This window comes from Pelophylax lessonae, assembly GCF_965119305.1.
Source record: "Pelophylax lessonae genome assembly, chromosome: 2".
Taxonomy (NCBI): domain Eukaryota; kingdom Metazoa; phylum Chordata; class Amphibia; order Anura; family Ranidae; genus Pelophylax; species Pelophylax lessonae.
In genome coordinates, this window is record NC_138769.1 from 86630304 (window position 1) to 86657678 (window position 27375).

The window sequence follows — 27375 nt, forward strand, 5'->3', positions numbered from 1 at the left end:
ATCGGGTGCATCAATAACAATGTATCCCGATTCCTTCAGTTAACAAGCAGGGCAGAGGGTCCCTGCTACAGAGCAGCGCGCCACGGGAACCAATCGCAGAGCTCCACGTAGGCCGTCTGTGTGAGGCCCGGAACACCTCTCAATGCTTGGCGTCCGCTGCTGTCATGGGAACTATGAAATATAACGGCCTGTCACCAGGAGAAATTGATTGGATTGTGTAGGTTTGTCATCATATAGTTTTGAAAAATGTAAGTGAGATTGTATGGCCCCCATAAGAGGCCTAAAGCTCATTAAAAAGACTGTCAGTAGATGAGTGGTGGAGATATGTAAAGAATTGCATCATATTCCAATCAGTCACCCCCCAGGAACATTTTATTTAAAGTGGAACTTTACCCATAACTGGATAAAAAAAATGTTCTTTAGCAAAGAAAATCCATTCCACATTAATCATTATGTTACCAACATTAGTGTGTGTTGTACATTGCCTCTGACATTGTCCCTATTTCTTCTTCCTGGAGGCTGCCATTTTGCTGAAGCCCAGAGTCACTGAACAGCAGTAACTCATAAAGTGGAACTAAACCCATCGGTTTAACACATTCAAAAAGTTACTTTCCTGGTATGTCAGGATCACATTTGTGTCCTCAACCAAACTGGCAAACCATCAATTGGCTGGTGTCCTAACTCTGTGGTCCTCAACCCTGGCCTACAGGGCCCACTAACAGGCCAGGTTTGCAAGATAACTGAAATACATCCCAGGTGATATCATTTGCTGCTCAGTGATTGCAGTACTCTAGTCTGCATCTCCCCAAGGTAATACTTAAAATCTGGACTGTTAGTGGGCCCTGAGGACCGGAGTTGAGGACCACTGTCCTAACTGACCACATGTGCAGCACCAATTGTAGATCAAACAGAAGCAGCTTCCTTGGCTGTAAAGGATAGGAGGGTTTAATTCTGCTTTTAAGGCTGTCGGCAGATCTGCCTCTTCAAATTTGGCACAGTGCCTAGAAAAAAGAGAACAATGAGCATGTGCAGAGCAGGGTGAGACAGTGCTTAAAGTGAAACTTTAGTCAGAAAGCGAAGTCCTGCTAGATCACTTCAGGCTGGCCCATTTTGCAGGTATAGCTATGTAAAACATAGAAAATAAGTGTCTATACTGTTTAATATCTAGCTATACTGTCTCATCCTACTCTGCAAATGCTCAGTTGCTCTCCATTTTACGTATTCTTAGGCACTGCCAAGTTTGTAGAGGCTGGTAATTAAACCCTCAAGTCCTTTACAGCCAAGGATGCTGCTTCTGTTTGATCTGCAACTGCCATGGTGCTGCACATGTGATCAGTTATGACACCAGCCATTTTATGGTTTGACAGTTTGGTTGAGGACACAAGCTAATGTGACAGTTGGCTATCCCAGCATTCCAGGAATGTAACTTTTTTTCGAAACCGTTAAATCGTTTAGTTCCACTCTATGGTTTACTGCTGTTTGGGAGTTCATCACACACGATATATTCTAGGGCTCCTCTATCAGATGAAGGTACCAGAAGAATGTAGATTACTTCTAGCGCTACAAATGGAAATGTTGAAGTTGGTGACTTCTCTTCTGTGACATTGTCTGGTGGCAATGGCTGAAACCGGTTTTGACTTTGTGAGCATTCCTTCTGTATGAATAAACTGTCCAAGGAATAAGTATGTTTCCAGGTAAATTGTTGTCCTTGGAAGAGGTATATAAATAAACCCATCTCTTGGTGTGGTAAAATGTCACCATGTCTTTATTTACATTTCTCTTTGCAGTTATATGCAGAGCAACAGTGAAAGAGGTTGGGAGAAATTATACCCTTCACATGGCTGCTTACATGAAGCCTGGGGATTCTTACAGCTAGAATGACTGGGTATATGGATAGCAGCTCAGCCTATTTAAACTGACAGGCTGACCGTGGCTGCTGCCATTCTGTAGTCGCACACAACAGTTATCTGCAGTTATGGACAAATGTCCAAGCATGAATGAAGCTGGCTGCCCATGCCTGGACATCCATTCATAATCATAACTATCCACTCTTGTGTACAACTACGTCAGCAGCAGTCATCTGCTTTTCACATGCCTCAGCCATTCAAGCCACAGGAAATCTAGTGATTCTTGCCGTTGGAATATGCAGGCTACATTTAATTGGCCATGTGATTGTGGCCTAAAGCTGACCAAAGATGGAGAGATTATTTTAAATCGTGCATAAAGTGTTGAAATGCTGTAAATCTTGATACTTGGTGTGAGAAGGACATTTTGCTGGTTTTGTACAGTAAGCCAGCAGTGGGAGAGGGGGAGGATAGTTGAGCCTTAGTGATTTTGTTGTTGGCATTACTTGACCCAGGAGGTGACCCTTTTCAATAGGCATTGCAGTTCTACTTTGGGCCAACCTTTATCACATGTGAAGAAAAAAAAAGTTTTAATAAAATGGATTACAGGGCCATTAAGTAGTAGTAAAGGATATTTTTTCACGCTTTACTTTCACACGGGTAGCAGCTCTGAAAAGCGATCCGCAGAGAATTGCTTTTCAGATAGCACATTAAATCTGGGCTTACAAATATTCAGGAGGCAATACTGACACTTTCTGAGCCGCTGTCTTGGGATGCTAAAAGGAATCTTATGTTTTAAATACCGCGCCACAACCACCATAACTGCCTGCCTCTGTCAGGTTTGAGGCACAGTTCCATTGACTTTAATGGGCAGATAAAATTAATTGAAAAATCAAAGGCTACAGATAGAACGTTGTCAGTCAAACCGTGCCTGTGTCCTGACATTGTTTGGATATTTTCATTGGTAGCAGTTAGAGCTGCACGATTAATCGTTATCAATTGCTGGCTCTGGCTGGTACTGCTGTGAGTACTGCTGGCTCTGGCTGGTACTGCTGTGAGTACTGCTGGCTCTGGCTGGTACTGCTGTGAGTACTGCTGGCTCTGGCTGGTACTGCCGTGTGCTGCTGGCGATAATTGCTGGCTAGGAAGTGTAGCGGCACCGCGCTGGAGGAAGAGGCGATGTTTCCTGTATTGGTCACAGGCAGAGTGCATTTGATATAACTCCGCCTGTGAAACACTCAGACTGTGAGAACGGAGTCGGAACTATACAGGAAGCATCGGCTCTGTTCTGACAGATCAGCTGAGAGAGACAGACTTAGCTGCACAAGGGGCCTGACCCCGTTTTTAGATCAAAGGAATGAACCTTCTTCTGTAAGGCTCCATTCACACCTGAGCATATGTTTTTCAGGCAGGCATTGACCTCTAACAAAAACGCTTGTAATCTGCCAAAAAACAAGCTCATGTACATTTTTGAGCTTCAGGCATTTTGCTTCAGGCAACAAAACGCTCATATGTGAACAGGGGCCATTGAAATGAATAGGATTTTGCTTGGTGGGTGTTTTTGAGACTTCAGAGGTGAGCATTTTACGAGCTGAAAAAGCTCAGGTGTGCACAGGGCCTAAGTTAGGGCAGTTTAACCTCTTAAAGACTAATGCCTGGTATACACGATCAGATAATGGCTAGAAAAAAAAAAATCTCTTTCAAAGTAATTGCACGATAATCTGATTGTACATGGCTTTGGACAGCTGATCACAACATTTCGACGAACAAAATTTAACGGGACAAACAAAAAAACTTTACTTGTACGATAGCCCAACGAACGACAATCGTTTAACCAATACAGTATGCGTTCGGTAAAAATCGATAGACAAAGACCTCGCATGATCAGAAACCCTAAGCCCTCATGCACACGGGGCGTCAGAAAAAACAAGCTGTAGAGCCACTTCTAACGCCAGGAAAAAGCAGCTGTAAAAACTTGCTTTTAGTAGCTTTTCCCATTTGTGTTATTGCACGTTTGGCCACATTGCTTTTAGCAGCTTTTTTTCTGCCTCCATTCAAAATCAATGGTTCCCTATGGGAGTCTATTGATTTTAAATGGAAGGCATCATCCTGACTTGCTCTGTGAGAATCTTGAGGGGGAACTCCACGCCAAAATGGGGAAAAAACGGCGTGGGGTTCCCCCCTCCCCCCATGTTCCAAACCAGGCCCTTCGGTCTGGTATGGAATTTGAGGGTAGCCCCATGCCCAAAAAACAACGTGGCCCCCCCCCCCAAAATCCATACCAAACCCTTATCCCAGCATGCAGCCCAGGAAAGGGGGGGCGAGCGAGCGGCCCCACCTGGACCATATCAGGCCACACGCCCTCAACATGGGGGGTGTGGGTGCTTTGGTGCAGGGGGGGCTCTGTACCCCCCCACCCCAAAGCATCTTGCCCCCATGTTGATGAGGTCAAGGGCCTCTTCCCGACAACCCTGGCTGGTGGTTGTGGGGGTCTACGGGCAGGGGGCTCATCGGAATCTGGAAGCCCCCTTTAACAAGGGGGCCCCAACATCCCCCCTCCCTATGTGAATGGGTATGGGGTACATTGTACTCCTACCCATTCACCCCATAAAAGGCAGTGTATATAAATGACAGGAGACATTTTGAAAAGTTTATTTAAAATCTTCATCCGGTCTTCTCTCCGCTCTTCTGGTCTTCTCCTCTCCGCTCTTCTGGTCTTCTCCTCTCCGCTCTTCTTCTGGTCTTCTCCTCTCCGCTCTTCTTCTGGTCTTCTCCTCTCCGCTCTTCTTCTGGTCTTCTCCTCTCCGCTCTTCTTCTGGTCTTCTCCTCTCCGCTCTTCTTCTGGTCTTCTCCTCTCCGCTCTTCTTCTGGTCTTCTGCCTCCCCTGGTCTGCTTCTTCCTCCGGTCCTCCTCCAACGCTGTCCCTTGTGATTATGCCGGTCTCTGCAGCTTATTGTATAGCCATTAGGGGCGTGGCCTCCCTGTGACGTCACCGGGAGGCCCCGTCCTATTATGTCACAGACGTTGTCAAAAAAAAGTCTGACGCTGCTGACAGCAGCTGCAAAAACGTCCTGTGTGGATGGGGCCTAAATCAACCCAGAAAAAGCTTGGCTGCCATTGTTTGTTTTGCACTATCCAATACGTAGCTATGCAACCAGGAATCTTTTCCAGAACCGTATGAAAAAAAAAAAAAAAATCATACGTTTGGTACGCATTGTTGAATTCGATATTAGTATCATGCAACACAACGCGAACGATAAGTCGTCTGATTGTGTGTACGAGGCATAAGCCTTTTTCCGACACTTGTTGCTTACAAGTTGAAATCAGTTTTTTTTGCTAGAAAATTACTTGAAAACCCCTATATATATATATATATATATATATATATATATATATATATATATATATATATATATATATATATATATATATATATATATATATATATATATATATATATATATTGTATTCTTTTTTTAGCAGAGACTCTAGAGAATAAAATGGCGATCATTGCAATATTTTATGTCACTCTGTATTTGCGCCAAAGTCTTTCAAACTGTTTTTTTTTTGGGAGGAAAAAATACACTTTTTAATGAATTAAAAAAAAAAAAATGAAACAGTAGTTGGCACATTTTTTGTATAATGTAAAAGATGTTAACGCCAAGAATTGTGATCATCTTCAAAGCAAAAAAATAGTGATTCTCATTTTATCCAGAATTGTGAAGCTCTACTAGCAGTGCTGGATATCATAATTGAGTAGCAGTAGGAGATTTCATTCATCCATGCTTTGCAATGGGGATGGGGGAATCCGTGTTTTTTTTTTTTTTTTTTTTTCTCCTTTCAGCCTGTAAGCTTGTCAGCTTGACAAGTCACAGTCGGTCGCGGTCCATTGAGTAGTACAGGACCCGTTGTAATAGGAGCGACACAAGTCACTCCGACTTAGAAAAAGTGTCCTGTACTACTTTGGGGCGACCTCGGAGCGACTTGCATTGACTTCCATTATGTGAAGTTGTCGCCTCAGTGTGAACCGGCTCTTAGAGTTGTGTGTGGTCTGCTTTTGGGTTTCTGGTGTTCTTGTGTACAAAAATCTTGATGGAATCTGTGCTCTTAATCAACAATAGAATATTACTTCATCTTTTAAATCATATTTTTCTTTAATCTTTGTTCAGAGATCCCCCATCGCACGGGTTACGTTCTTTGTGCATGGCTAGGCTGGTTTCCTTGTTTTGCTTAACTCTTTTTAAATCTGTTTCCTATGTAGCATTTAGTCTGCATCCGCTTCCTGTAAGCTTCATCCGGAAGCACGTGTGGATTTTTTTCTTTTTTCACTTTTTTTTTTTTTCCTTGCATTTTGTAGACTTGCCCACGTTTATTTAAACAGTGAGTTTTAGTAAGATCTCTCAGAGAATGCAGACATTTTCTTGGGACTCCTAAATGATTGGGTATTATTTAGTTCATTACTATACCACTTCATTAAAAAGCGAATTCTGGGTAAGAAAAAGTTTGAGATTGATGCTTCATGACCTGTGAGGAAATCTTGGGCTACAAAATGCCTGCGACATACAGCTCTTTGCCCACCACTGCAATACAATCTATTGAATACTTTTGTTCTTAACAGCATTAAACAACTAGGCAGCACTACATATAGTGCCTAGGTTAAAGGAAAAGTTCACTTTTTAACTAAAAACAAATGCACATTTTCCCCCAAATCGCCTTTCAGAACAGCATCTGGTGGGAGCTCAGCTCCACCCAATTTTCCAAGGAAAAACTGCAGCCTTTAAATTCCCTCCTCTTCCACCATGCCTTCAGTTATTGTGTTTCCTCCTCCATAGTGGAAGCGCTGCAGGGAACCAGTTAGGGGGGGCTGCGCTCTCTCCAGGTGGAGAAAGGGTAGGCTTAACTCCTAGGTTCTTGCTTTTTGACCATCCCAGCACCCTCTCCCGGCTGTACTGGAGGTGGGTGTTCTGGAGCATCTGGGCCTTCCAGCTCAGGGGAGCAGTGCCTCGCAGGGATGTGCAGCTTGTGTGCCTGGGAGCCGCGGTCATGGGCTGGTAGGCAGTCCGGGCAGGGAGCCGTGTCTCGTGGCAGTCCCGGCATGTCGGTCCTGGATGGCGAGTGACGTCCGCAAGCACCAGCCAGGCGTATACTATTGGCCTTATTGGTGTGTTTTTTTTTTTTTTTTTTTTTTTTTTTTTTTTTTTTTTTACTTTGCCTCCAGTGGGAGCCTGCTCTGTGAGTGCTGTCATAAACTGTTTTTAGCCTTACAGTTTAAGCTTGGATTCTGTCCTTTGACGTTGGCTAGGTTTAGTGCAGCGGAGGCCTTCTTTTGTGTTGTGTTTTGTGAGGTGTTAGTATCTGTTCACTTTGGGGGTTTGTTCCAGCTGTTCAGTGATTGGTGGCCTTTCTTGTTTTGTTTGGTTCCAGGTTAAAGCCACAGTTCAAACTCCCTCAGTTTTAAGAAAGTCTCCCGCTTGCAAAAACCTCCTGAGAGATTCATTGCTCAAACTGCTATGCGAAACTTGCCTAGCAGATCTTGTAAAAGAGGAATCTTATGAGCAAAGTTAAAGATTTGTTTTGGTCTGTGAAAGAGTTAACCGATACTTTAAAGCAGAGTTCCGGCCTCAAAAATGACTTTGGGCCATCCGCTTGCTTTAACCACTTAAGCCCCGGAGGATTTGGCTGCTCAGTGCCGGTTCACACTGCTGCGGCGATCGCATGTAATGTCGGAGCGCACTGCTCCTTCATTACATATGATCGGCTGTGCGGTGCGAGTTTAGCCATACACTTTGTATGGCTAAATTCGCACCGCACCCGCAGCAAAGAGGCACAGGACCCTTTTTTGCAGCCGCATCAGGATCGGATCGCACAGTGGTTCACACTTGTGCAATCCGATCCTGTGCGAACTGAACTGCAAGATCGCACTGCGATATACCATCAAACTGGGGGTGTTGTTAAGATTTCATTGACACCCCCAGCGTATCGCATATGGCAGTGTGAACTGCCAGGGGTGCGTTTGCGATGCAGGAACAGGCTGCGAATTCGCAGCCTTCCCGCATCGCATAAGTGTGAACCGGCACGTAAAGACCAGGGCCTATTTTGCGCGGTCGTGCAACGCTGTACCCAAATTAAATTGACTTTTTTTTTTTTCCCCCACAAACAGAGCTTTCTTTTGGTGGTATGGTATGATCACCTGTGCGATTTTTTTTTTTTTTTTTTTTTTTTTTTTTTTTTTCTTTTTTTTTTTTTTCTTTTTGCGCTATAAACAAAAAAAAGCAACAATTTTGAAAAAATATTTTTCACTTTTTTTAATATGAAATTCTCCAAAAAAAAATGTAAAAATCAAAATTTTCTAACATTTTAGGCCAATTTGTTTTCTGCTACATATTTTTGGTAAAAAAAAATCGCAGTAAGCGGATTTTGATTGGTTTGCGCAAAAGTTATTGCGTTTACTAACTGGTGGAGAGATTTTTTTTTCTTACCTTGTTTTTGAAGAAAGTATACTTGCCTTCCTTCTACTTCCTCCCTCTGCGGCCGCGGCCCATGCTGTCACTTCCTGCTTGCGTTGATTCCTGGGAGCCAAACGTAATCGCTCCCAGGAGTCAATGTGCCTGCATCGGCTCTGCTCGTCAAATCCGGTGCAGGCGCGTCATTCCCTGCTAAACAGGTTCTGGTCATGCCCAGAAGCTGTGCAGGGCTGACGCGCCTGCCCCGGAAGTGATGAGTGGGGCAGGTGCAAGCGCATTCTGGGATGAAGAGGACACAGAAGAGGACACCCTGGCTTCAGCTGCCCACACCTGAGATGGCAGCGCTGGACAAATTTTCAAGGGAAGTATTTCTTCTAAAAGGTAAGTGCAACAATGGACAGATTAATCCGCTAAAAGAAAATGACAGCCTCCCCCCAGTGGGAGGAAGGTTATGGGGTTACTTGGTCCCATTATGGGAGGAAAACCAAAGTCCCTTCGTCAGGAACATTGTCGCCCCGGGGTTACAACCTGAAATTCTCGGAACCCCCCCCAAGCAAGTTCTTTGTCGCGTTTCTCCCAAGGGACAAAGAAAAAGCTTCCGCAATGATGTCTCTTTTACAGGATCTGATCCAGCAGGAAGTTGTAATCCAGGTCCCCCAAAGAATAGGAAGGCTGGGGCTTCACACCTTTTTATAGTAAAGAAACCCTCTGGCAAATATCGGATGATCCTAAACCTAAAGATTCTAAACAAATCAATACGGTACAAATGCTTCCGGATTCCCTCAAGAAAAAATAGTAAATTTCCAGTCCGCGGTGGGTCAGATTCAGACCAACCTCAGTGACAGTTCGGGTAGCTTACCGCATACATGCCAGGCTACATTCTCACACTCTCCATATGGACATTCTACAGAAATGGTCACATCTAGAGTCTCTGGAGAAGACTATCAGGATTGCCACGATGGTGAAGGACTCTCTAGTGGTGGCAAAACCCAGTCAACTGGACAAGAGGCCTGACTTGGTCTTTTCCTCTAAACAAATGGCTGAACGCGGTGTGCGTAAGGCTGGGGGGGCCATCTAGACTACCATACAAGGGTCATGGTCCAAGTTAGAGGCCAGGAAGCCATCCAACTGGCGAGAGTTGAAGGGTCTTTTTTTTTTTTTTTTCTTTTTTCAGCAAGCTGTCAAGGATCAACATGTTCAGGTCCTGTCAGACAATATGACCCATGTGTCGAAATAAGGGGGAACAAGGAGCAGGAGTCTCTCTGATCTGGCTATGTAGCTACTTACCTGGGCAGAACAAAATGTGGCTTCTCTAACAGCTTTCCACCTGAGAGGATCCCAAAATCTCCTGGCAGATCCAAGTAGAAAAAAGAGAGTAAAAGCAGAATGGAGCCTAAACCAGGAAGTCTGATGGTTGCGCAAGTCTGGGGCCATCCTCAGGCCGCTCTATTTGCGAACCAGCAAAACTCAAAAGCACCAATATTCTTTTCTCTTCACAGAGCGGCTCAGGCCTGGGGTCCAGACGCTCTTCCTCATCCGTTGGACTTCCCATTGTGTCCCCCCCCCCCCCCCCCAGCTGATGCCTCTAGTCCTCAGGAAGTTCAAGGAAGAATCCACAGATTTGATCTTGATTTGGCCAAAGAAGCTGTGGTTTGCGACACTTCTAAATCTAGCCACGAAACCCCCTGGAAACGTTTTTGCTCAGGAGGGATCTACTAACGCAGGGAACCCTGAACCATCCGGAGTCTGATTGTCTAAAACCGACAGCCTGGTTTCTGAAGACCTCTTAACAGCCAGGGGTCTTTCAGAGAAGCTTCTTACCACCCTTCTTTCTGGTAGAAAAAAGGTGACCAGGGCTATCTACATGAAGGTGTGGAAGAAATATAATTCCTGGTGTTCTTTCAAGGGACTTGATGTTAAATATAATTTCAGTTTGAGTTCCTCCATGAAGGAATGGAGCAGGGGCTTGCAGCCAGCACCCTAATAACCCAAGTGGCAGCTCTTTCAGTTTTTTTGAGGAAATATTGGAAGAACCTTTAATTTTGTTTTACAAGGCCTTAGCATGAAATAGGCCAGTAGCCCTTAAAGTTATTCCCAAGTGGGATTTGTCTCTTGTCTTACAAGGATTCACCAAAACTCAGTTTTTAACTTTTAGAGGAAGTATCTCTGAATTTAGTTCTTAAACATCTTTCTGGCAGTGATCACATCGGCCCAAAGAATCAGTGAAATTCAGGCCTTGTCAGTCGCAGATCATTTTTTAGTTATTTTTTTTGGGCCGAGTAATTCTCAGAACGGATTCAGGCTTTCTTCCTAAGATTTCTATGTCTTTTCATCGTACTCAGGAAATAGTGCTACCAACCTTTTTTTATTTGGCTCCTGCTGAGGAGGAGACCTTCCATTCCTTAGATGAGAGAAGATGCCTAATACAATATCTATCCTTCAGTAAAGAATTCAGGAAATCAAATGCACTCTTCATTATCGTCGCGGGATCCCGCAAAGGAGAAAAAGCCTCCAAAAGTACTTTAGGGAGGTGGCTTAAGCGGGCAATCCCACTACATAGTTCAGGGCCTACATAGCCCAGTGGGAAGAACCTCCTGAGGGTATTTCTGCCCGCTCTACAAGGTCAGTGGCAGCTTTCTGGGCCGACAGGGCTGGTGCTTCACCTGAAAAAATATGCAAGGCAGCTACCTGGTCCAGCTTTTCTACTCAGCACTATAGGCTAGACTTACTGTCGGCTGCAGATCAGGCCTTCGGTAGGAAGGTGCTGCAGTCAGTGGTCTTGCCCGCCCTAGGTTAAGTTTCTCGGTTATCCTCTCCAGATACTGTCCTTAAAAATTCTGTCACTGGTAAGCCTAAGTTTTCTGCAGGTAAAAAAATGCGTTTACTATTTTTTTGTTTTTGGGAGCCTTGGAAGCATTGCACCTGATTGCTAATGCCATGCTGTTCCCCTGCAGACCGTTAGTGTAAGCTGTCTGCCCCGTATATCATACATTGTACGAGCAGGCAGTTTCACACTGACAGAAAAAAATTGATGAACTACCACAGCACGCAGTAGCGCAGTGGTAGTTCATTCACAGGGAGCTTCGAATCAATAACTTTGCTGTGTAGACGGAGCCCTGCAAGACCACTCTCTTGAATTGTGGCAGCGAGTACAGGGTGAAGATCCCCAGCTCGCTGCCAGAAGGAAGGGGGGTAGGGGTCTGATGCTTAACATGTTTACACCCTAAATGTGGGTGTAACGTGCAGCATGCTCAGAAAGGTCATCGTATTGTTCATCATGTTTAACCACTTGCCTACTAGTCCCTTCCTACCCAGGCCAATTTTCAGGTTTCAGCGCTGTTGCACTTTAATTGACAATTGCACGGTCGTGCAACACTGTACCCATATATGTTTATCATTTTTCTTTCGTTAATTGACTAACACAGCTCCTGATATTCATAACCATTGGATTATACTGCCCCCTACAGGAGTAGGACACTAGGCAGAAAAGAGTTCTGGCTACACCCATAGGCAGTCCAAGGGGGTATACTCCCTCTCTGCTGAAGATGCTCAGTTTTTTCTGCCTAGTCATGAGTAAGACCCGATTTTCCTTTCTGGGATCTTTGGTCCTGGCAAAAATTTTTTAGATAGAATTTTATTTTTTCTCCTGAATTTTTCCTGAGAGATCTACAATCAACTGCTGGACTGGGCGACCGGCTGGATAATCTAAATCCAGTGGTCACCCTAGTCTGGCCAGTGAGCGTGTGCAGACCTTAGCTCCTCTCTAGGTCAGCCGCAACATAGCACTACTGGACAGGGGCTGGCCTGCGAGTTAAACGCCTCGAGAGGTCGCATAAGACTGGGTCTCGGCCCGAGTTGGTGTTCGTTCTGGATCATTTCGATGGAGAGGGGTTCTGTCTGGAGCGGTGCCCACCTGGTTCCTGGTATGGTGAGTAGCTTTGATCACCCCCCCTCCCCTTCCCATGTTGGGTTTTGGGGTGGACATGGGCCCCTCCTTGAGACGGTCGGACCTCTGGGTTTCCCTCCTTCCTGCAGGCATCCCCTGCCAAGTCCCTCATCCTGCCCCCTCCACACTGGGATTACTTGAGTGGTCTGAGCCACTTTCCTGGCATTTTGGCAGAGCGCTAACTGGCAAATTGGGGCTGGCTTCTCCAGACCCGGGGACAAGGCTCCTTCCGCATGAAGGTGCACCCTCACCCGTATCGGGGGTGAGGGGCGTCTTCGCTGGTTTCCGGACCCGTGGACCCCCCTAGTGCAAGACAAGTGGGTCCGCAAAGTCATTCCGTACGGCTACAAGATCGAATTTTGCTCTTATCCCCCGGCAAGATTTTTTCCTTTCAACTTGCGCCTGTCCCCAGACTGCTATCAGGGCCTGTTTGGGGTGATTTTTCCCGGTTCCGACCTCCGTAACGTTTTCAGGGTTTCTACTCAAACCTGTTCCCAGGAATGATGGCAAAGTGCATCCAATCCTGGACTTCAAGGCACAAAACAGCTTTATGCAGGTACAGAAGTTCAGAATGGAGTAAATTCGAACGGTGGTGGCATCCCTGCGTCAGGGGGATTTCCTCGCCTCTATTGATATCAAGGATGCCTACCTTCACATTCCAATATGTGCCAGTCACCAGCGTCTCACATCTGCTTCTCGGGTCTTCACAAAAGTGTTAGCCCCGGTGCTAGCTTTTTCCAACGCCAACGGGGGATCGTGGCACTGGGCTACTTGGACGATCTACTTATGTGAGCGAAGTCTCCCTCTGCTCTGGTGGAGAACCCGGAGAACGCTATATGAATTATGCGGAAGTTCGGCTGAATTCAGAATTTTCAGAAGTCTGCTCTGGTTCCGTCCACACCTTATCTGGGCCTTACTTTGGACTCGGCCTCAGCCAGAGTGCTCCTTCCTCTGGACAAACTCCAGCAATTGCAGGCTGCAATTCGCTTCCTGCTGTCCAACAAATGGTTATCCCTCCGGACTTGCATGCGGCTGCTGGGCCTGATGGTGTCTACCTTCGAGTCAGTTTTGTTTGCACAGTTCCATACGAGGTCCCTTCAAAGGGAAATTCTGACTAAATGGGACAAGACTCAGCCAGATCTGATTGTCCAGAGAATGCAGAGTTGGGGCACGAAGGAGTCCCTAATATGGTGGCTTCGTTATCTGGCGCTTCGCCTGGGAAATTCCTTCCTCCCCTCGTGTTGGACAGTGGTCACCACGGATGCCAGCCTGTCCAGCTGGGGAGGCGCCCTCGGCAAAAATCCTACTCAGGAGATCTGGACGCTGGAAGTCCAGACTCCAGATCAATGTTTTGGAACTCTGTGCAATCAGCCTGTCTGGATCATTGGACGGATCATCTTCAGGGTTGTCCAGTACGCAAAAGTCACAGCCGTGGCTTATGTCAATCACTAGTGGGGGGGGGGCACAGCTCTGGAGGTAGCCGGCATTTTAAGGTGGGCAGAATTGTTTTTCAGCCCTCTCCGCTGTACACATTCCTGGTTTGGATAATTGGCAGGCAGATTACCTCAGTCGGCAGGCGTTGGACCACGGGGAGTGGTCTCTTCACCCGGAGGGGTTTAATTAGCGGTGTCTCCTTTGGGGCACCCCCAAGGTGGATCTGTTGGCATCTCGGCTCAACAGAAAGGTACAGAGGTTTGTGGCTCAGTCAAGGGATCCTCTGGCGGACGTCACAGGCGTGCTGGTGGCCCCGTGGGGTCAGTATCGTCTGACTTACAACTTCCCTCCACTCAAGCTTCTGTCCAAACTTCTATGCAGGATCGAGGCAGAAGGGATTCGGTCATCTTGGTGGCTCATCGCCGGGCTTAGTACGCCGATCTGGTGCGGCTGGTCGCTGACTTGGCAGTTTCCTCTCAGGGAGGATCTGCTGTCCCAGGGACCAATCTTCCATCCTGCTTTACAGTCTCTGGCTTTGGAACGCCAGGTGCTGAAGGATAGAGGTTTATCGGAGACGGTGATTCCTACACTGTTGAAAGCTAGGAAATCTACCTCTAGGAAGATCTACCATCGTACGTGAAACATGTATATTGCGTGGTGTGAGTCTCTTGGGGTTCTTTCTCGGTGGCTCGGATTTTAACCTTCCTTCAACGGGGAGTTGAACAGAAATTGGCCTTGTAGCTTTAAGGGACAGGTGTCTGCTTTGGCGGTCTTCTCCCTGGTGCGTACCTTTCTTCAGGGTGTCCAACATTTTGGTTCCTCCAGTGCCGGTGTTCTGTCAGAATACCGCTACCTATCTGATTCTGCTACCGGAAATGACGTACGAACTAGAACTTACTGCACATGCGCCATGCATTCCAAATGGTTTCTTAATGTGACAGAACACGAAGCAGAAGCGGACATCTTACACCCACGTCCTGAATTTTAAGTTTATTTTAGCAGTAAACCCACCTTGTATACTGAATAACAGTATTACATTTCTATAATTGTATTCTAGTAAGTATAGCAAGAAACCTGCTGGTAGGTGGCTACGGCTATTTTGCTACACCCAGCACTGATCAGCGACAAACTAATTGTATAGTGACATTAGACTATTTCAACAGTAAAAGAAAATCCCAAATGTTGGGTTGTGGCCAGTAGGGATGCACCGATATTGGTATCTATGCGAGAGTAGCTGTACTCTTCCCAAATGCTACCGATACTTTGCAATGTGATTTGCGTCAATACAAAATAAAAGGGTGCATCTCCAGACCTTTGAGCAACTCCAGCGGCCCTGATTTGCTACCATTGTCGGACTGAGACACCTATGTAGCCAGATATGTACTTTTAGTTCTAACATTTTTACACTTCCCACTAGATGGCGCTTTAATCCCTTTCAATATTTGCATATTGATGCAAATCACACCACAAAATATCGGTACTCGCTGATAAAACGGTATCGGTGCAACCCTAGTTGCCAGAACAGGGTTAGATGGGAAATCTTCCATTGGGGGCACCATTTCAGGTGAACCTGGTGAGAACCAGGGATTCGGTCACTTTGGAGCGATTTTTCTCTCGCTTTCCGATTTTGGTTATAGGACAGGAAGTAAAGGGAAATCTCCCTAGTATAACACAGGACAAAAAAGAAACTGACTGGTTATAACACCCCCCCCCCCTCCACATTCAAAATGGGGGGGTAAAAAAGTTTTGTATTAGTATTTTAACCACTTCTGGACTTGAAGATTGAAGATTTCCCCCCTTAATGACCAGGCCACATTTAGCGATTTGGCACTGCGTTTAAGTGTCATGCGACACTGTACCTAAATAAAATTGATGTCTTCCCCCCCCCCCCCCCACAAATAGAGCTTTCTTCTGGTGTCATCTGAAGGGGTTAACAGTGTGGGTGATCAAGGGGTTAAAAGGTGTACCTAGGGGTGTTTCTTACTGTGTGGGGGGTGGCTTGTGGAATGACCCTAGAGACCTATAATCCTATATAGAAGGATCACGGGGGCTCTATGATCATTCCAGGGAGAAGAACGGTCAGCTGTGTTTACAACCGCTGCCCGTCCTTCTCTCTGTGGGGGAACGATAGCGGGTGTCGGGTGGCAATTTGAACCTCCTGACCTGTGCATCGGCTTCCCCGCTGACGAGTGGGAGCACGCCACGCACTCGTTTGCTTGGGACAGCCACACTGCCGCAGTAAATACACGGCGTGTGGTCCGCAACCGGTTGAATGCTTATGAGTTGTGGACAGTGTATTAACATGGCATGTTTGAGTTAAACAAAATTGTTTGCAGCGGAACTACACTGCTTCTGTGCCCCACAAACCAAAAACCTATTTCATGTTAGTTGTTTCAGGCAGTCCCACCCCTCCATCCATGTCTCAATGCTATATTTTGCTGGGAAATCACTTTGAAAAACACCGCCTAGCGTTTCTGGCCTTGCTCATCTTGAGTAAGGGCAGATGATTCTTGTGGCATTTACTTCGTGCAATCCTGCCCTTAGCTTAGGCATTCAGGCAGGAGGATGTGCTCAGCTGAGAGAGCTCATGGGATGTATGACATCATTTGCCTTAGCCTGCAATCCAAAAAGTAACAAAAAAATGTAAAAAAAAAAAGATACTTGTATATTTACAAAGGGATTAAGCCCCGGTTCACATTTGTGCGATCACAGGGATCGCATGTAATTCTTAGCGCACTGCTCCTAAATTACATGCGATCTCATGTGTGGTGGAAATTTCAGCCGTACACTTTGTATGGCTGAATTCGCACCGCATTAAACTCGCACATGAGGCTTTTTTTTTATCCGCAGCAGAATCGGATCGCATAGTGGTTCACACTAGTGCGATCCGATTCTGTGCGAAATTTCAGATCGCACTGCGGTATGCGATCGCAACTGGGGGTGTCAACTTATAATTGACACCCCCTGTGTATCGCATATGGCAGTGTGAACGGATGCGATGCGGGATCACGCTGCATATTCGCAGCCTTCCCGCATCGCACAAATGTGAACCGGCATTAAAGATCATATTCAAGTTGCTGGTCACTGCTAGAATCTCTCTGGTACAATACTTGTAAGTGACCATTACCTCTTTGTATGTTGTGGCTGCTCATGTATCTTTTCCTTTAGAATTGTATTGACAAACTCCTTCAGTAAACAGTATCAAGTAATACAATTTTTTGTAATGTATATTTCTCTTTTGTTCATTGACACACAGCTCCTGAATTTCTTAACCATTGGATTATACTGCCCTCCTACAGGAGTAGGACACTAGGCAGGAAAAGTCTGGCTACACCTGTGGGCAGTCCCAGGGGATATGCTCTCTTTGCTATAGGTACTCAGTTTTTTTTTTTCTATCTAGTCAGGAGTAAGGACCTAGTTCCTTGCTGGGATCTCTGGTCCTGGCAATTTTTTTTTTTTGATAGAAATTTGTCTCCTATTTTTTTTCCTGTGAGATCTAGAATTAACTGCTGGAGTTGGTGTCGGGCTGGATAATCTAGATCCATTGGTCACCCAGTCTGGCCAGTGAGCGCACGCAGACCTCAGTTTCGCGCTAGGCTGGTCACGACATAGCCCCACAAGACGGGGGCTGGCCTGCGAGTTAAACGCCTTGCGCGGTCGCATCTGACAGGGTCTCGGCCCGAGTCGCAGCGTTTCTCCTGGACGACAGCCTCCCATTTCAATGGCGAGGGGTTCTGTCTGGAGCGGTGCATGCCTGGTTCCTGGTATGGTGAATAGCTGTCCCCTCTCCGCCTCAAGGGTTTTGAGGTGGACATGGGCCCCTCCTTGTGACCATCAGACCCCCTAGTTCCCCTCCCTGTCAGGCACCCCCCTTCCTCTGGTGATTCATGGAGTCTTTTGAAGTAGTGATCGACCGATATCTGTTTTTTAATGCCAATACCGATATTTTGGTCATCGGATAGTTCTAAAAGTGGATTTGTTGGCATTTGGCTGCAATGTTTTGCCGGCTGCTGTTTATAGGGCCTGGTCCTCTTTGAGGGTATAGTTTTTTTTTTTTTTTTTTTTTTTTCAGGTGAGCTCCAGTAGTTTTGGTTGAGTATAGTTAGCCTTGGGAATTTTATTTTTTGCTGTTCCCACCCCTCATGTTTAAAGCGGAGTTCCACCCTGGAATTTTTTTTTTTTAAAAAATACCCCCGGGACAGTCAGGGCTAGTGCATTCCACAATGGCTAGCCCCTGATCTGTCCCGGGTTGCACTTACCTGTTAGGACAAATACTTACCTTGAAAACGTCTTGTCCAGCGCTGCCATCCAAGATGTGGGCAGCTTGAAGCCAGCGAGATCCTCTTCTGCATCCTCTTCCGCCTTCTTCGGTCCCACGATGCCCTGCGCCGGCCCCGACGTCACTTCCGGGTCGCGCGCGTCATCCCTCCACAGCTTCTGGGCATGCCCAGAAGCTGTTTAGAAGGGGATGACGCGCGCGCCCCGGAACTGACGTCGATTCCTGGGAGCTATGACGTTCAGCTCCCAGGAATCATTGCAGAGCCAGGAAGTGACGACGGGCCGAGGAAGGAGGAAGAAGGAAGTAAGGTAAGTATATTTTCTTCGCTACGAGGTAAGTAAAAAAAAAAAAAAATATGCGATTATCCATTTCTTTTTCAGGTGACCCGGAGCGAGAAGATGGAGGTAAGTATTAAATTAGGGTGGAACTCCACTTTAACACTGCTTTGGGACATCCCAATGGTTAAGAATATCATGAGCTGTGTCTGTCAATGAACGAAAGAAAATGGGATTTTTGACTTAACCGTAAAATCCATTTCTCAGATGTTCGTTGACAAACACAGCACCCACCCCTCTGTGGAGTTGTATTCTCCTGACACTGCTTGTAACTAAACTGAGCACCTATAGCATAGAGAGGGAGTATATCCCCCGGGACTGCCCAAAGGCGTAGCCAGACTTATTTTCTGTTAATATCAGGAGCTGTGTCCATCAATGAACATCAGAGAAATGGCTTTTACGTGAAGTCAAAAATCCCATTGTTTTCATAGAAATGTCTAAATTTTGCTAATATCCTAATTCTTATGTACTAGGCTTGCCATTGTGACGTTTCAGCCATGACGAAGAGGGAGGCTGAGGAGTTGATAGAGATAGAAATAGATGGCTCAGACAAGACGGAATGCGCAGAGGAAAGGTACGTGCTCAAATCACGCCAGCCGTGACTGTTTAATGTGGTAGTAAAGTCTTTGCAATAAATGAAAAATATGGGCCCCCTTGAAGGTTTAAAGCTGAACTCTATCTCTTGATATACTTGGGTTGTTTGGACCAAGCTGGCCCAAACTAACTATGTCCCTCGCTAACGTGAGGCGGCTGGATGTGCTGTAAAAACTGTATATAGCTGAGGCTACATACAGCACTGTTTTCCGGGTGCAAGCCAAGACCTTCCTGTCTCCTAACCGGAACATAGAGCGCCATTCAGAGTGATGTATTCTAACAATGAATACAAAGCTTCTTCTGATTTGCTGAGTCGGAGGTTGTGAGGTCAGCCTGCCTCTTTGACTCAGCTAATCGGAGGGAGCTTTGTATTCATTTCTAGAATACATTGCTTTCTCTGGCTGAGCGTCAATCCGATTCTAATGTGTTTAAAATATGAGAAGTCTGGAAGTCTCTGCTCGGACCTAGAACACAGTGTGGTATGCTGTATGTAGCCTCAGCTACCAACAGTTTATACAGCACATCCATACATGTTAGTGAGGGACATAGTTCATTTGGGCCAAGCTGGAGCCATGCCATATAAAATGTATCAAAAGCTTGAGTTCCACTTTACATCTTAATCGACTAGCATACATGTATACGAGTACATTCCAACAGATGTGCCTACAAACGGAGCCCTCCAGTGCTGTGCTATCAGGGCTCTCCCTGGAAGTTTCCATCTTCACCCAGTCTTCCTTCCAGGTTTGGCATTTGACCGCTTGAATGGCAGGACGGAGGTGATGTCACTTTAGCGCATGTGCACGGGAGTCATATTGCTGCGGTACACTGATTGGGCCATAAATGTCACCTGAGGTGCGCATGTGCGGCTCAGATCACTATCTGCTGACGGGGATTGTTAGAAGAGACCTCTAGGGTCTCTTCTGTTAATACACTGCCTGACATGGATTTTTCTAATTCAGTTTACTAACTAATTCTTCAGTTTACTAACACTTTGAAGCAAAGTACACCCAGAACTGATTTGTTACTATAAAGAAGCATCTGTGGGTTAAATCACTTGTTAGCTTTTTAAGCGCCTCTGGGAATTCAGTGCCCAGATAATCTCTTGACTTGCTGGTTATGGCTAATAAACGCATTATGAGCATTACCACAATGGTGAGGCTTGCCCTGTGCTTTGCTCCTGTTACTCCCTGAACACCCTTGAAAACATGGTAGATAGAAAACGGTGCTTTTTAATTCTCCTGCTTGGTCCCAACATGTAACCTACCACTTTGTTTTCTAGTACACTGGATATTGTAGCAAAAAATAAATAAAAAAAAAAAATGGTTACACTAGCAGCACTTAAAACAGAGCTTCACCCAAAAGGGGAAGCTATTCTTGTCTATCGCCTCGCTCCCCCCCCCCCCAACCCAGTAAAGCCACAAGGCTTGACTGCCAGTTTTTCATAGTCAAGATGTTGGCACCAGCACCTGATTGAAGAATCTGCTCGGGTGAGGACACCGCTGGATGCCTGAACAGGTAAATGCCCTAATAAGTCAGTAGCTACTGTATTTGTAGATTCCATTTCTAATTTTTTCAGGAGCCTGAAGCTACTCTTTTGTGTTTCTGTATTTTTTTTTTTTTTCTTTCAGAGATTACCTTCTAGCTTCCTGTGTTATCTCTGGGAGTTGAGGGAAGTTTCCTATTTTTTACCCCAACAGCGAATTAAAAAAAAAAAAAACCCGGCAGGGATTTTGACCTTTCCTTATTCAATCCAAAACTTAAAGCTGAAGTCTCGGGTCACAAAACTAAACCATGCACTCGTTTTTTATAGGCCCCTGTCGGGTATCCAAAAATTCTGTTACCTTGCTCCTTTTACTCATATGTTTCAGTCCAGCAGAGTGCACCCTGGTAAATGTTTTGTGTTTGGGGTAGATTATTTTATTATGGTACTCCAATTACTATAAATCAATGTTCTTAACTATTCAAGCCTTTTTAGCCATAGTAAGTGCAGTCGGTACAGATAAAATTGGAATGTCTTCTCCAGCTTTTCTGTTTGTATGCCAGTGTTGGAATTTCCAAGTCTAAATTAACATTATTGTCCTATTCTCTTAGCATTATAGAGCAGACTTATACCACAGCAGAGTTTGTGAGCCAGTCTATTGATATAAATGAACCAATCGGAAATCTTAAGAAGCTTCTAGAGCCCAGACTTCAATGTTCACTTGAAGCCCATGAAATCTTCCTGCAAGACATCCAGGTATAAGTCATAATCTTTGTAGCTCTAGGTCTGTTTTTCGTCTTGGGAGTCACAGTACTTCAATGACAAATGTGCAGTGTCTGCTATTATAGAATATCTAATCCCAGAAGCAAAAAAATGTACAGTATCTCACAAAAGTGAGTACACCCCTCCCATTTTTGTAAATATTTTTATATCTTTTCATGTGACAACACTGAAGAAATTACTGTTACAATGTAAAGTAGTGAGTGTACAGCTTGTATAACAGTGTAAATTTGCTGCCCCCTCAAAATAACTCAACACACAGCCATTAATGTCTATACTGCTGGCAACAAGTGAGTACATCTCTAAGGGCTCTTTCACACGGAGCGGACCGCATTGCGATCCGCTCCGGCACTTTTTTTTTCTTTTCACGGAGCGGATGACACTTGTCATCAACTCCGTATGTCCGCATATCGTCCCATCCGTTTGCGGATGATATACGGACATAATGTTAGTCTATGGGGATTGCAGATGACACCGCTGACATCCGATTTTGCTTCCTTTCTGTTTTTTGAACGGAGGAAAAATAGGGTTCTGTTCCGTTCCAAAAAAAACGGAACAGAACTGAAAGGAAGAAAATCGGATGTCAGCGGATGGTATTCCGCTGACATCCGCAATGCCATTGACTTACATTATGTCTGTAAATCATCCGCCAAGAAATAGGATGATTTGCGGACATACGGAGCGCCCTTGTAAAAGGGCCCTAAGTCAAAATGTCCAAATTGGGCCCAATTAGCCATTTTCACTCCCTGGTGTCATGGGACTCGTCAGTGTTACACGGTCTCAGGTGTGAATGGGGAGCAGGTGTCTCAATCATACTGGTCACTGGAAGTTCAGCATGGCACCTCATGCCTCACTAAGGATGTGAAAAAAAGTTTTCTACATAAAGATGGCCTAGGCTGTAAGAAGAGTGCCAAGAACCCTGAAACGGAGCTGCAGCATGGTGGCCAAGACCATACAGTGGTTTAACAGGAGAGGTTCCACGCAGAACAGGCCTCCCCATGGTCAACCAAAAGTTGAGTAAAATAATTACAAAAATGTAAGGGGTGTACTGATAGTGTATGTGTTATTTATATATATATATATATATATATATATATATATATATATATATCATACATACACACATTTTTTAGCTTACTAGCTCATAGATTTGGTGATTACATTTGTTTTCTTGTATTGTATTCTAACTTTTCCAGTTAGTACAAGATAACCTCCTGTTAGTGCCTCCACTCAGGACAAAGGGGCACCTTTTGGACAGCAGAATTGTCTGGAGGGAGGGGAGTGTTTATATGGACTAGCAGATTTAGATTCACTTACAAATTGAGACCAAACTCCAGCTAGCAGTTTGTGCAGTTACAGAAAACAGTTTTTTCCTTTTGGAATAAGGGTTTTGCATAAATATAGAACACATAATTGTAAGCACCCCTGCCAATGGTTTGTCTCATCCCTGTAATTGATATATCTACAAGAGTACTTGTTCTTAAAAAAAAAAAAAAACTTACTGGCCAGATTACCGAAAGAAATCCTAAAAAAACAAATGCTGCACTTGCATCTAAGAACTGGTAAGCTGCAATATGTTTTACTTTTGGTTTTAATACCGCTTTTAAAAGTGCTGTTAAACTGTGTTTATCATTTTCATAAATTGGTTTAATAGCGGAACAAAACCCATCAATTTAGCCCTTTCCAAAAAGCGTTGCATTCAAGGTATGCTGTGATTGATAACTGCTTATGCTCGTGACTGAACTTTCAAGCCATCAAATGGCAACTACAGATCAGAGAGGCTTAGACTTTAAAAGACAGGAGGGTTTAGTTCCGCTTTTAAAGTGTTTGTAACCCCTAAAATGAAAAACCCATATATGCTTTCTATTGTGCCTACTGATTAGCAAGTGTTGTCTGTAACTTTGTTTATTGAGCAGGTTGCTGAAAAACATTTGCTCATTCTGACAGGTTCCTGTTTTTAAACTGACCACATTCGCCATGATGGCGGATCCCTCATAACGTGGTCAATTTGTGTTTCCCTTACGTGCCTCCTAGTTTATATAGAGGGGCCAAACCTACGCTCGGCATCCTCTATCTGCTGTAGTATGTAGTGCCATGTCCCCTCCCAGCCTTGCTCTGCTCACATAGCGGAGACTCACTGCCTACCCTACAGTGCGCACACCTGGGAATGTTCTTCCCCTCTGTGTCTGATCTGTCAGCCCCCAATCACCCCCCGATGGATAAGGATCAGTAAAGAAGCAGTTGTAAAGTGTAGAAAGTTTGTTTATACTGTGTTTGAGAACTGCAGGAAGAGATTAGGGAGGACTGCAGACTGGTCAGGGTATCTAGGGCGCACTGTGAGGTGGAGATCATCTGCAGGAGTTACAGAAAGAGCTGGATTGCAGGTGACTGGAGATGGGAAGAGGACTGCAGACTATTAGGAATCCAGCATATGTTGGGGCGCTGTGTGATGGTGTGGATTGGCAACAGGAAGGGAGAGAGGAACCGGCCAGCAAGTGATTAGAGGGAGAGCTGCAGGCTATGTGTAATACAGATAGGAGACTGCTATGCAGACACAGGGAATGTACGTCCCTGCGGTGTCTGACATCAGACGCTGCCTGCCTACAAAGTAGTGCGACACTCCTCTAGAGGGAGAGACCGAACAGAAGGAGGGCGATGCAGTCACATGATCACTGGATAAAACCTCATAAAAAGGTACAAAACATTTTTCACACAGCTGCATTTGATTATGGTTTTCACAAGTCATTTCCTACATTAAAAAGAACTGTGCTTGTACTGAGTGTACATGTCCTTTAAGAGGCCCTAATAGAAGGTTAGAAGAGCAGATACTGACAAACATAGTTGCTTAGTGAGGATTTTTCTACACCTATAATTCACCGGTTTGTTCTAGATATGTGCATAGTATGTATACCTAGCATTTTTGTGATGAGTACATTATAAACTGCTTGTTTATGTTAAAACTATTCTGTTTCAGCTTGATCCGGAGAGAAGTTTATTTGATCAAGGAGTTAAAACAGATGGGTCTGTACAGCTTAGTGTCCAGGTTATATCCCAGCAAGGTTAGTATTCGTCTAAGATTATATTATTGTATTATGTTCTACACCAGTGTTTTTATTAGAGCAGTTATCAAAGCACTTTAACACATTAACAAATTTAACTGACAGTATTTGAGTTTTTTTTTTTTTTTTTTTTTTTTCTCCCTTTCTTACCCGGGCTTCATGAAAGTGTTTTTTTTTTTTTTTTTTTTTTGTTAGCAGATCCTGAATGTACTATAAGGTTAGGGACTTGACTGACCCACTATCAGGATTTTGTACAGCTGCTTTCCGTGGGATTTGCTGTGAACTCGGACTAGAAGGTCACAGCTACACAAAATACAGTCTGGTCCATAAATATTTGGACATCAACACAATTCAAATCTTTTTGGCTCTATACACCACCACAATGGATTTAAAATGAAACAAACAAGATGTGCTTTAACTGCAGACTTTCAGCTTTAATTTGAGGGTATTTACATCCGAATCAGGTGAACGGTGTAGGAATTACAACAGTTTGTATATGTGCCTCCCACTTTTTAAGGGACCAAAAGTAATGGGACAGATTAACAATCGTAAATCAAACATTCACTTTTTAATACTTGTTTGCAAATCCTTTGCAGTCAGTTACAGCCTGAAGTCTGGAAGGCATAGACATCACCAGACGCTGGGTTTCATCCCTGGGGATGCTCTGCCAGACCTCTACTGCAACTGTCTTCAGTTCCTGCTTGTTCTTGGGGCATTTTCCCTTCCGTTTTGTCTTCAGCAAGAGAAATGCATGCTCAATCGGATTCAGGTCAGGTGATTGACTTGGCCATTGCATAACATTTCACTTCTTTCATTTAAAAAAACTCAATGGTTGCTTTCGCAGTATGCTTCGGGTCATTGTCCATCTGCACTGTGAAGCGCCTTTCAATGAGTTCTGAAGCATTTGGCTGAATATGAGCAGATAATGTTGCCCGAAACACTTCATAATTCATTCTGCTGCATTTGTCAGCAATCACATCAATAAATACAAGAGAACCAGTTCCATTGGCAGCCATACATGCCCACACCATGACACTACCACCACCATGCTTCGCTAATGAGGTGGAATGCCTTGGGTCATGAGCAGTTCCTTTCCTTCTCCATACTCTTCTCTTCCCATCACTCTGGTACAAGTTGATCTTGGGCTCATCTGTCCATAGGATGTTGTTCCAGAACTGTGAAGGCTTTTTTAGATGTTTGGCAAACTCTAATCTGGCCTTCCTGTTTTTTAGGCTCACCAATGGTTTACATCTTGTGGTGAACCCTCTGTATTCACTCTGGCAAAGTCTTCTCTTGATTGTTGACTGACACACATACACCTACCTCCTGGAGAGTGTTCTTGATCTGGCCAACTGTTTTGAAGGGTGTTTTATTCACCAATTCTTCGGTCATCCACCACAGTTTTCTGTGGTCTTCCGGGTCTTTTGGTGTTGCTGAGCTCACCGGTGCGATCTTTCTTTTTAAGGATGTTCCAAACAGTTGATTTGGTCACACCTAATGTTTTTTCTATCTCTCTGATGGGTTTGGTTTTTTTCAGCCTAATGGCTTGCTTCACTGATAGTGACAGCTCTTTGGAGCTCTTATTGAGAGTTGACAGCAACAGATTCCAAATGCAAATAGCCCACTTGAAATGAACTCTGGACCTTTTTATCTGCTCCTGAACAGCCAATTGTCCCATTACTTTTGGTCCCTTAAAGTGGTAGGCACATATACAAACTGTTGTAATTCCTACACCGTTCGCCTGATTTGGATGTAAATACCCTCAAATTAAAGCTGAAAGTCTGCAGTTAAAGCATGTCTTGTTTGTTTCATTTCAACTCCATTGTGGTGGTGTATAGAGCCAAAAAGATTAGAATTGTTGTCCCAATATTTATGGACCTGACTTTATATGCAGATTCCCAGTTTGTTTCCCCTACTGTGCAGAATAAAGCTAAAGATTAACCTAACTCTCTCCAGCTTACTACATAGCCGGTGGCCCCATTGGGCAGCCGTTATTTGGGTACAGAGCAGACACAGCAGCTGGACAAAGTGGATTGGGCAGGAGGTTCCTCATCATGGTGCACTCATGACTCACCAGTGTTATCATTATGGCTCCATTCACATCTGTGCCATTTGGCAATGCACGAAAAGCACGTGTTTGTTGTGCCATTAATTGGTAATGGAACCTCAAATGCAGTTAGCAAACATGTTTTGGCAAATGTGGTGCAGCCCATTCAAGTGAATGAAATACCCAATGCGTGTCACGTGAAGCGCAGATGTGAATGGATCCTGAAGGAGGCTTTCATAGGGTGGTAATGGGCATGTGTAAGAATCAGTGTTAATTTTGGCAGCAAATTTCAATTTAGTTTTAGTCTTAGGACTAAAATGGCGTTTTAGTCCTATTTTAGTCTTCTGCAAGTGTTTTAGTTTTAGTCGTATTTAGTCAACTAAAACTCCAGTATATTTTAGTTGACTAAAACGCCCTACATTTTAGTCGACTAAAACTCATTTTAGTCATCTATAATCAAATGGGTGTAGTTCAATTGTAATTTGTAATGCATTATTTAAGCATTTCTCTACAATTTCCAAACTCATTATATACTACTGCTGGTCCTGGAGTGAAAAATCTAATATGTTATTTATGCTTTGAGCATGCAGCAGTGTAAATTTTTGGCAGCAAATTTCGATTTAGTTTTAGTTAGTCTTTTGACTAAAATGCCATTTTAGTTTGTCGTATTTTAGTCATCTGAATTGTGTTAGTCGACGAAAACGTTTTAGTCGGTTTTAGTCGACAAAATTAACACTGGTAAGAACTGATAAATGTGTCAGTTATTTTGTTTTTTGTTTTTTTCCCCAATGTTACTGTGTGAGACCATTTTCACTGCCAGTTAAGTCCCTGAGCTTAGATTGTGTTGGTTTTCCTCATAACTCCCCTTTTTGTAGTCTAATATACCTCGCATGTTTCTCAATTCACAAAGCTGTCTCTCGTTCTGTTTTATTGATGAAGCACTTTATCAACTCCATATCTCTGACCTGAATTCACTACAATAGTAGCTTGCTCTGGATATAGTTGTAGTTTACCACTACTGTTAGCGTAATTTTAGCTGCATAAAAAAAAATACATAAAGTATAAGTATTGCCACCTTACCACACAGGTTGTCACTGCTTAAAATAACTCCAG

At 44.4% G+C, this 27375-nt stretch overlaps 1 protein-coding gene across 1 annotated transcript in view; it reads left to right on the forward strand.

The window, feature by feature from the left end:
• The window catches only part of GABPA (GA binding protein transcription factor subunit alpha), a 47710-nt gene that overhangs the window by 3132 nt on the left and 17203 nt on the right, over positions 1–27375 (forward strand). The window contains exons 2-4 of the mRNA XM_082246875.1: positions 18776–18876; positions 20988–21132; positions 24131–24215. Coding sequence (XP_082103001.1) covers positions 18800–18876; positions 20988–21132; positions 24131–24215 — 307 coding nt within the window. The 5' untranslated portion in view covers positions 18776–18799. The remainder of the gene's footprint in view (positions 1–18775; positions 18877–20987; positions 21133–24130; positions 24216–27375) is intronic.